The sequence below is a fragment of the Chenopodium album genome, chromosome 2, assembly GCF_948465745.1.
Source record: "Chenopodium album chromosome 2, dcCheAlbu1.1, whole genome shotgun sequence".
In the NCBI taxonomy this organism is placed as follows: Eukaryota; Viridiplantae; Streptophyta; class Magnoliopsida; order Caryophyllales; family Amaranthaceae; genus Chenopodium; species Chenopodium album.
In genome coordinates this window covers 85,175,800-85,186,698 of record NC_137835.1, presented here as the reverse complement: position 1 = coordinate 85,186,698, position 10,899 = coordinate 85,175,800, and the positions used below count along the sequence as shown (strand labels likewise).

The window sequence follows — 10,899 nt, the reverse complement described above, 5'->3', positions numbered from 1 at the left end:
CAATTATTTCCTTCCTTTCCTTCCTTCCTTCAAAAAAAAAAAAATTAAGAGCCCAATTTTCTTGTTTTAATAGATTTATTAAGGCTGGTTTTATTGCCTCTTGAATAAAAGGAAGTTTAATTATTTTTTAGGAGCAAATCTTTTTACAATTAGCTCTTTTTCTTTTTTTTTTTTTTTATAGTTTGCTTTCTTATTGATTTTTTTCATACATAAACTCGCATGCTTCGATGGGAGATGTTATCAGAGTAATGGCGATGAGGCTACTTACTTTCTTCACCTTCTTGGTAAGCAATAATCATTGTTTTTTTTTTTTTTTTTTGGTTAATCAACTTTATATGCAATAATATATATTTTAAGAAAAGAAGTTTATGTGTTTGTTTTCAAAACCGTTCCTTTGAGCTAGTTTGTAACTAGATTGTTTAATGTTCGGGTAGAATCCTTGTAGTTTTTATATGTAACTCTATTTTTATTTTTATTTTTTTTTTAAAAGGAGCTATGATATATTGATATGTAACTTAATTGTGCATTTGTCCATGTTATCACGTACAGATGTTTGTCGCGTTGTTGCTACTAAGTGTCATTAACCCAATATGGTATCATACCATGAAAAAAATTGTGAAAAATGTGAATATGGAAGCAAGCTATGCTCGTTATGAAGTTGTTCAATACTTAGCAAAACTTATACCTCCCATAAATTCATCAGCAATCAATCTAGCAAGTGTTTTGGACACTAATACAGGAGTCAAACTTTTATTTCCTGAAATTCAAAAGGAGGTTTGTAATCTTCCTTATCCGTTTTGTTTTTGAGATTTGTTTTATAATTGTACGTAAATAATTATAGTGCTGCGAGATCGACTTTATATATTAGTGATATGATATTTTTTTTTTTTTTTTTTGAATAGTAGTGATATGATATTTATCTATAACTAAAATGTTACGATTTTATTTAAAAATACCATGTTAAAATTCCAATTCAAATATGGTGTGTTAAAAGAATGACATATTTGAACGAGTCTTTAAATATAATACTTGTACAATGGATTTAATCATTTGATAGTATATAACCTATTTACTACAGTAACATAAAATCTTAAAATTGGTTTGATTCTTCAACCTTTACTAAAATTGACTAATTGCATTTAATAAAATATATTTACCAAAATGTGCGACAAATTTAAAGATAAGTAGATGCATATTGAGAGAATATCGATCATCTATGATTTGAGGATACTGCAAATTGAAATGATTTTTAAAGTTTATTATTGATTATTGATATTACATTCCGAATTTATTTTCATTTCTTAGGTTCGATTTTTTACAAAATATAACATAATCAGCAATAATATCTCTAATAAAATCCTATTATTCCGTGATTTTTTATTTATGGATACTTGGATACTAATATATTAATTGAAATTGGTTATATTTTTTAAAGATATTTCGTATTAAAAGTCTGAAATGATATTTATACTTAACTTTAAAAAAAATCGGGTGTACAATAATTATTGTACATCCACTATAAAAATAGACTACATTGATCAAAATTTACCTCTAAAATAAATAAAAGTTACCCTAATATGCATAAAAGTAATCCAATACAAATAAAAATTATTAGTAAAGAATCACATTTTAAATGACTAAAAATCAATTATTTGTGATTAATGTAATTAAATTACCATTATAAAACTTTTCTTATTGTCTATTTATATAAAAATTGTATTATGTTAAAAGTTACCCAAAAAAGGCAAAAAGTTACCCTAAAATTAGGAAAAAGTTACCCTTATACTGCTCGATGTACAGTAAAATTAGTGTAAACCGGTATTTTATAATTTTATTTAAAAAAATAACATTAAATTTAGATAATATTTAACATGGAAAAAACTAACTGCCACAAAGTAAATTATCAATGGAGTGATTTAGAAAAATAGTGGAATAATTACGAGGAATAGAGTATTATGGAGGAATAATGCTCTTATTTTGTGGATGATCAATTGAATACCCTTGGCAGTGGATTGCACCTTTAAGCCCACTTTAGAAACTTCATAACCAAAACAATCTAGTTACGACCTTGGTAATGTGACAATTGATTTTAAACAGATAACTTTTTAATTTATATATATTTTATACTTATTTAAATATTTTTGTTTTGTAATTAATTCCATAATCAATTTTAAACTTTTTCAGGTTGCGCCTGCATTATTTATATCACTATTGGTCATACCTCATGCAATTCAAGCTTCGTACATTGGATTAGATGGCCTCTTCTTTTCATATATTAAAGAAGATGGTCAAATATTTGCAATATACTCAAACTCAACTTTTGCAAATAATCTTGATCATTACACTTGGTATACTCAACTAGTAAAATCTACTAGTGGAGAATTACTTGGAGAAGCCAATATCACAAAACCACTCGATATAGTCAATGAGACATGGTTCAAAAATGCAATGGATAGCCCAAATGGTTATGCATCGTTAGGGTCTCGATGGAGTGCTAACGATGGAAAAGAATCGTCGAGTCTATTCTTAGACACCGCGAGGCTAGGTAAAGCCGGAGCTATCTCTCTTGGTTTTTCTAGTGAAGTAATAACAACGCTCTTCTCTAGTACAAATCTTTTGGGTGCAAGCTTGTACATGGCAACCCTTGGTGGTGACAAGGTACTAATGGATGGTATAAAAGACGTCGACATCAAAATTAAGAATGGTAAAGCTTTGGTGCTAGGTAGCAACCAAACTTATAATATTGGTGAAATTTCATGCAATAATCCCAACAACAATGGTGATACTAAAACTGGTGGTACCGCCTTAGACATTGGAGGAGCCAATTACATATTCTATTGCTCGTCAATTGATATTGCCAGGGTGCCAATGGTATGTTTTTATGTTATTTTACACACAACCCATAAAAATTACATTGTCAATATTACATATCATTTACAAAGTGTTGTTATAATTTTCATTTTTCATATGTATATAACTACAATGTAGGTATATGTATTGGCTTATCCAAGCAATAGATTACTTATCAATGTCCTCGAGCACATGAAGATGGAGTTGATACCTATAATAATTATCTTGTGGGTTGGCATGTTTGCGTTTGTCACGTTGCTTGTTAAAGCGGAAAGGAGGGAAGTGCAATTGTGTGTAGCATACATGAGGGAAATGGAGAAAACTACACAGGCCGAGAGAAAGAGCATAAAGCAAAGTTTGGCCTTTGCGAGTGCTAACCATGATGTTCGCGGCTATTTAGCTTGCATCAAGGGCTTGACCGAACTCTCTGCTACTGATCTTCATCCCTCTTCTCAAGTTGCTTCTAACTTGAGGAAGATAGATACTTGTGTTGAGGATCTTTTAGGTAATACAAAATATAAACATATGTGTATGCTTTATTCAAGGAAGATTGTTTGTAACAACTAATTCCTCTGTTTTTATTGTTGAAATATGCAGCATTAGTGAATTCCATCCTAGATTTCAGCAAGATAGAAGCAGGAAAAATGAAATTGGAGGAGAATGAGTTCAGTTTAGCACAACTTCTTGAAGATGTAGCTGATTTACACCACCCGGTTGCTATGAAAAAGGGAGTAGAGGTGATCCTAGACCCTTGTGATGGTTCCATCTTCAAGCACTCCCAAGTAAGAGGTGACCGCGGCAAGCTCAAACAGATTCTTGGCAACTTGCTGAGTAATGCAGTCAAGTTCACTTCGCAAGGGAACATTTGTATCAAGTGTCAAGCAAAGAAGCCGAGCTTTGAGACCACTATCATTGCTTCAAACAGGAACAACTTGTTAAACAGGTTGTCGCGCTTCTTCCATGAGAATGAACGTGCATATAATGATCTCGAAAACATGAAGACAATCAAGCAAGATTCAAACTGCATGGAGTTTGTGTTTATGGTGGAAGATACAGGTCCTGGGATCCCTAAGGACAAGCGTCGTTTGATCTTTGAGAACTTTGTTCAAGTCAAAGACAACTCTGCTGGGCAAGATGGCACTGGCTTGGGACTAGGCATTGTCCAATCTTTGGTATGTATGTTTGACATAAAAAATGAAGTCAATTTATTTGCAAAACTACTTATGTTGAATATTCAGTGTTAAATGTAACACTATTGAGGTGTATGAAAATTATTTGCAGGTAAGATTGATGGGGGGAGACATAGAAATCGTGGACAAAGCCAATGGCGAGCAAGGGACATGCTTCAAATTCAACATCTTTTTGATAGTACAAGAGGAATGTTTGGATAACCCGGGCCAAGATTTGACAGAGCATAGGGACATCAATTCAGGCTCAGGGTTAAGCACATGTATTCGTAGCCCTAGAGGTGAAAAGTCTTTAGTGATTCTCTTAATCAAGAATGATGCACGAAGAGGAATGATCCATAGATACATGAAGAGCCTCGGAGTAAACTTAAAGGTCCTAAGCCAAGGAAAGCAACTCTCTCCAACTCTTAAGAAGGTCAAATCTATGCTCATTGAGCCTCAATATTACAACTCATCGTCAGGGAGGTCAGACACGAGCCCTCCTCGTGGAAACTACTTGAGTAGCAGCTCTGAGCGCAGTGGTAGAGGTTGGTCAAAATTGCTTCCTCTTAATATGATGGATGGCACCAATGAGGTCCTTCCGGTGTACAAAAGGTCCACTATTCGAGGGTCAGTGAAATGCATACTACTTGTAATAGATTGCAATGCAGGGGATGATTTTCAGAAAATGCAGAGATCAGTGTCTGAATTCAGAAAGGACTTATACATGACATGCATCAAGGTAGTTTGGCTCGATAGACCTGACACCCGTAGGGCTCATTTCCAAGGCTTACAAGATGAGAGTCTTCCTTCAACAGATCTTATCATTTCGGAACCTCTTCATGGGTCACGCTTATCAAAGATTATAAGGCTTCTCCCTGAGTTTGGGGGTGATTCTATAAGATCTCCTGCTTATGGAAGATCAAAGAGATCCAACACTCGTGTTGTAGTTTTAGTTACACAATCAGAAACTGAAGAAGATATAGGTGAGTCGTCTAGTGGTGGGGAGATCAAGCCAGCAAGGAGTAGACGAAGTTTGAAACTTACTAATGGTAGTGATAACTATGTTCAGAAGCCAGAAGTCCCTCAAGTTCTAAGGAGCTCTAGCAGTGAAAAGTCCACATTGATGACTAAAACTACTCAAATAGGAGAAATACAAGAAGTTCCAAGGTAATGTAATGTAATGATGTATATATATATTCACATTTTTCATGATTTCAAGTAGTTTGATTCAAAGGTAAATGTCTTCAGTTTTATATATTTGTGTTAACAGGGATGCAGAGATCAAGGAATCTCCTTTGGAAGGAAAGAAGATATTGATTGTTGAAGATCATTTGTTACAAAGAAAACTTGCTGAAACATGTGTTATGCGCTTAGGAGCTGAAACTCAGTCATGTGGAAATGGCAAAGAAGCTATTGAGGTGGTTTGCAAAGCATTGAGCAACCAGCCAAGTGGAGAACCCTCTAAGTTTCTATATGATTTTATAATCATGGACTGTGAGGTAAGCTACCCAAATTTATTTCTGTTCAACCTAAAACTTAAAGTAATTCACAATTTTTACTAACCTGAGGTATCTTGTGTTGATCTCAGATGCCAGTGATGACTGGCTTTGAAGCAACACAGAAAATCCGCGAAGAAGAGAAGAAGTACGGACTACACATTCCGATTATTGCACTGTCAGCCCACGAGGTTGATGGAGAAGAAGGCAGGAAGATTGCTGAGGCTGGAATGGATTCTCACCTAACAAAGCCACTCCGTCGTGAAGAGCTTCTTAAAGTACTACAATATTTGGCTGTCAATAGAATCTAGAGTCAGATTAATTTTTCTGTTAGCTCTTTACTGGCAAGACAACTATTCAGGAACATTGACAATGCACTAACTCACTTCCATTACTTCTCTTTTAAATGCCTGGAATTTTGGAAAGAAGTAAAAATAAAAGCCATTCATCACTAACTCACTTTCTTACCTCCAGTCTGACTACATATTGATTTGTTTACATGTTACCTGCACTTGCAGTCGGATCGGTTCTATAATGTTCTGAAGGGTCATGGGGCTCTTTCCCGCCTCTATATATCTTCCTCATGAAAGTCTCAAGGGTCACATGGCTCTTTGCCGCCAAGTGATTTCTGTAACTGGTGGTGGTGTTGCAGAGGTGAAGGAAACATAGAATGGAGACTACTCTTTTCCAAGATCGTTGTTATGGAGACTACATTCAACAGTTATATAAGATAATGAAGATACAAAGAAAAACAGATTCTGCTACTATTTAGTTCCAAAACTGTTGCCACTCGCATTTTTGGTTTAGAGGTATCACAAATTGTATGGGGTAATGAAAGCAAGAAACAAAATTGGGTGCATGTATTTATCAAAAGGAAATAAATTACATATTGAATCACTATTTTTTACTAGTGAAGTGAATACCAGCTTGGTTGAAAACCGATAATAAGTGTATGAATTCATTTTGTGTAAGCTTGGACGATCTTTTGTCTGCATAATCATACTGCTTCAACACATCTATCACCTTGGCTTTAAAATTAGGATCGTTTGCTTGCATATCATTGTCAGAGTCAGTATCTGAAACTTCAACCTCCATTTCATCTTCATCGGCTTTTCCATTATCCACCTCCATAGTTTCATCCTCGTCTACCTGATTGTCTTTCTCATCGGCTAAGACAGACATATCAATTGCCTCTGAATCATTCATCAATTGTCCCAAAGATTCTAAGGTCCTGTAGTTCTTCTCTAACATTTCAAGAACCTTTTTCTGGCCAAATATTGATCCAAGTGTTTTGTTCTTTCTGCTGAAACATAAAGAGAGCAGACCATTCCACTCTTTAAGTTTGCCAGCTGGTATAGGAAGAGGCTTTCTTGGTTCAATACGAACGACTGAGGAGTCGACCTTAGGTGGGGGTCTGAAATTATTCTTCCCAACTTTGAGGAGATGGAAGACCCGAGCAAGGAGCTGAGTGTTCACTGAGAGACGGCAATAGAGCTTGTCACCTGGTTGAGCAACAAGCCTCATCGCAAATTCTCTTTGGAACATTATAATTGCACATCTGAAGTTTTGCCTTTGATTGATGTCCAACAACTTAAACACAAGCGGGGAAGAGATTTGGTAAGGGATGTTGGCAACGCAGATATCAAAAAATGGAAGTTCACACTTGAGAACATCTCCTTGGATAACCTGTTTGACAAAGAATTTCAGTACTCCGGAAGACATAATTGATCAAGATGCTGCATAAATTAATGCTCTATTTTTTTGTCAAGCCACAAAATCAAGCAGAGTTTTAAGTCTGATAAGTAATCCAAACTTGTCTAGTTGAATGTTAACATCTATCAATTCAAAAACTAAACAATTAACTCAAGAAAAAGAATTCACTAGGCTACAAGTAAAGATGAAAGCAATAGATATGCCAGTCACGATACTCTGTTTTGTTCCAAGGAAAGGTCAGAGCAAACCACAGTAGCAAGCTCTCTGGGAACCAAAGGTGCATGATTTAACACACTGATCATTACCATACACATCTATGGGAATTCGCGGTGAGCACAAAAGAGATTTATTTTAAAATGATAAAGTAAAGAATGAGATTAATAAATAAGCTTAATGGGCTACTCCTATATAAACTATGCTGTCTACCTCTCTCCTAGGTGCGGGTTTGTCTTCAGCCAAACACAATACCACAAAACGATAGGAGTACATGATTTATTTGGACTTTAGAGCCCTGCATAACCGTTTGCACAATACAAAACAAGATAATATGACATTGCTCCCAGATTTCTTTGCTTCTAGAACCTACAAGAACATGAATTGCCATTTGCACAATCAACTTCTTTGATGAAACTTTAATTATAGAATCATCTATCACCTTCTCCTCAAAGCAATGAAAGGACATTCATTGTCGACCTCAAATTTCATCCATCTCTACTTGCCCCAATAGCAACTCATAAACAATGAAGTTCAACTCGAAACACAACTCGAAAACCGTAACAACCAAAAACAGTGGAGCTATATAATCCCTATTCCCAACATAACCTCCTTTTGAAAAATCCAATTCATTCCTCTTTTGTTCTTGTAACAATTGCTTATGATTATATCACACCAATTCATTCCTCCTTTGTTCTTGTAACAATTGTTATCATAACAGCAAAATAATACATACTGGGTAATACTTCCTCCAATTAAACATCAAAAGTCTCACAAAATTCAGAATCTAAAAACTCAAAACAATAACGAACAGGCCCTAATTCCCAACATTGAGTTCAAATCAGCATCACAGAACTCCAATTGCCCTATTTTCTTCCACAAGTTTCATTCTTGCAACTCAGCAAAAGCCCAATACAACAAATAACCAAAAAAATTCAAATTTTCTCCTTTGAAAATTTATAATTTCTAACCATTAAATATATAGGAAATTCAAGCTCCAAAAATCCCATCAACTAAACAAAAAAAATCCAATCTTTTAACAAAAAAAAAAGGGTGGGAAAAAGAACCTCTAAACGAGTAGACAAAGGGGTGCCTTGAAAACGGCGTTTAAGCTCAAGAACCATACGAGGATCCAACTCAACAGCAACAACTTTCTTGCCAGCTTCTAGAAGCTTCTTAGTAAGATTACCAGTACCTGGACCAATTTCCAGAATAACATCTGTAGGTTTAATACCAGCTTTCTGAACAATTGATTCAACCAACATTGGATTTTTCAAAATGTGTTGTCCCTTTGATTTGTGAAAGGGTATTCCTCCTTGAAAATGGTTGCTCCCCTTTTGCTTCTCTTTTCTGATTTTTCCGCCCGCCATTTTTGTGCTGTCAAAAACCTTCACAAGTTCTCAGTTTTTAGAGATTGAAAGGTTTAAGGTTTGATAGTAGTACATTGGTTGCTGTATGTTAGGGTTTTGAAAGGGTATCTTAGGGCTGTTAATACGAAGTATTAGAATTCTAGAGTAGAGCCGTAGAGGACTAGAGGTGATTAGAAGTTTAGAACTGTCAATTCGGGTAAACGGGTCAGGTTTCGGTCGGGTAAAAGTGGGTTAGGTTAACTCAGTTTGGGTCAATTCAGATTAATTCCATAACCTATGCGGGTCGGGTTTGGGTTGGGTCATGCTTGAGTCGGGTCACGTCGGGTCATACTTCTTATCGGGTTTGGGTCGGGTTAATAACATGTCGGGTTACATTCGGGCCGGGTGAACAATAGGTCGGGTTTCATTCGGTTTTTCACGGGTTAAAACGGGTTAGGGTAATTCTCGGGTTCGAGTCAGGTTTGATTCAAGTCAATAATTTGCGGGTTAGAATCAGGTCGGGTCATTCTCGAGTTTGATTCAAGACAATAATTTGCGGATTATAATCAAGTCGGGTCATTTTCAAGTCTGGTCATTCTCGGTTTCAAGTCGGGTTCGGTTCAAGTCAATAATTTGCGGGTTATAATCAGGTTGGGTGATTTCCAAGTCGAGTCATTCTCGGATTCAAGTCGGGTTATGTTCAAGTAAATAATTTGCAGGTTACAATCAGGTCGGGTCATTTCTAAGTCAAGTCATATTCGAGTTCAACTAACTATAAATAGATATTTTTCATTTTTATCAAGCTAATTATTTCCTTTAACTATAATATATATCGCAATATAATAGGGAACTATAGTCTATAATTTAGGAAGATAATTATCTCCTTTGACCATACAACAAATATATACTATATTTAACTCTTAAATTTTTAAATTTGAGGATGATGGTCCTTTCTTTTGCTGGCCTCGACCGACTTGGTCTCCCAAGATAAAATGTTTTGATCAACAATAATAAGGTGGTCTAAATTGCATTTAAGGTGATTTGAAATCGGGTTAGGAACAATTTGGTTGAATTTAGGTCGGGTTAATAACAAGTCGTGTTAATTTCATGTCGGGTTAGTAACATATCGGGTTGAATTTTTGGGTTCTGTAAGTAATAGGTATGGTAAAATTCGGGTCGGGTCAATAAAAAATCGGGTTGAATATGGGTCAGGTTAGAAACAAGTCGGGTTAAATTCGGGTTTTGACGGGTTCAAATGGGTTTGGGTCAATTTCGGTTCAAGTCGGATTCGGTGTTAGTTAATTAAATTGGTTGTTGTAAACCGGTTAATCGGTGCAAGTTGTAATTTGGTAAATTGATCGTTTAAAAGCAAATTGAATGGTTCCACAGACCCATGTGGACTCCCGGAGGGTATTAGGGACCATGGTAAACATATTGGCAATTTTTATTTCCGGGCAAAAAAAGTCAAAAAAATTCTAAAATTGAAGGTTAATATCCACGCTTTTTGAGAAATTTTTTAGGTTTCGGGACCCGGTGTTGAAAAGTCTTGAAATTTTATGGGATACATCTTAGGGTCATATAATGTCGTTTGGAACCATATATGATCATTATTTGTTGTCATAAATGTTCGTGGTAGGCTTGAATTAATGAAATCGGTAGAAGTTGTAAACCAGTATATTGGTCGTTTAAAGGCAAATTGGATGATTCCATCCACCCAATTAGACTCCCGAAGGGTATTAGGGACCATGGTTAACATTTCAGTAATTTTTATTTCCGGGCAAAAAAAAATCATAAAATTTCAAAATTGAAGGCTAATATCCACGCTTTTTGAGAAATTTTGGATGTTTCGGGCCCGGTGTAGAAAAGTATTAATATTTTAGGGGATACATCTCAGGGTCATATAATGTCGTTTGAAACCATATATGATCATTATATGTAGTCATAAATGTTCATATTAGGCTTGAGTTAATGAAATCCGTGCAAGTTGTAGACCGGTAATTAAATTGGTCGTTTAAAGGCAAATTGGATGGTTCCAACAACCCAATTGGACTCCCGGAGGGTATTAGGGACCATAGTAAACATTTCGGCAATTTTTATTTCCAGACAAAA

General features: G+C 35.4%; 2 protein-coding genes across 2 annotated transcripts; one reads left to right on the top strand and one right to left on the bottom strand.

Annotated features, from left to right (window-relative positions):
* The first annotated feature begins 248 nt into the window (after positions 1–248).
* Positions 249–5,826, top strand: LOC145578187 (histidine kinase CKI1-like). The gene is made up of 8 exons (XM_081635552.1): positions 249–284; positions 550–774; positions 2,185–2,871; positions 2,989–3,355; positions 3,448–4,022; positions 4,132–5,186; positions 5,290–5,518; positions 5,608–5,826. Exons 1-8 carry the CDS (start codon positions 249–251, stop codon positions 5,824–5,826), a joined length of 3,393 nt encoding a protein of 1,130 aa, XP_081491678.1.
* A 456-nt stretch (positions 5,827–6,282) lies between these two features.
* LOC145604885 (ribosomal RNA small subunit methyltransferase-like) lies at positions 6,283–8,914 on the bottom strand. Its single transcript, XM_081660870.1, has 2 exons — positions 8,509–8,914; positions 6,283–7,201 (listed from the first exon to the last, which is right to left on the bottom strand). The coding sequence occupies exons 1-2, from the start codon at positions 8,809–8,811 to the stop codon at positions 6,413–6,415; spliced, it is 1,092 nt and encodes a 363-aa protein (XP_081516996.1). The 5' UTR covers positions 8,812–8,914; the 3' UTR covers positions 6,283–6,412.
* Positions 8,915–10,899: the final 1,985 nt, after the last annotated feature.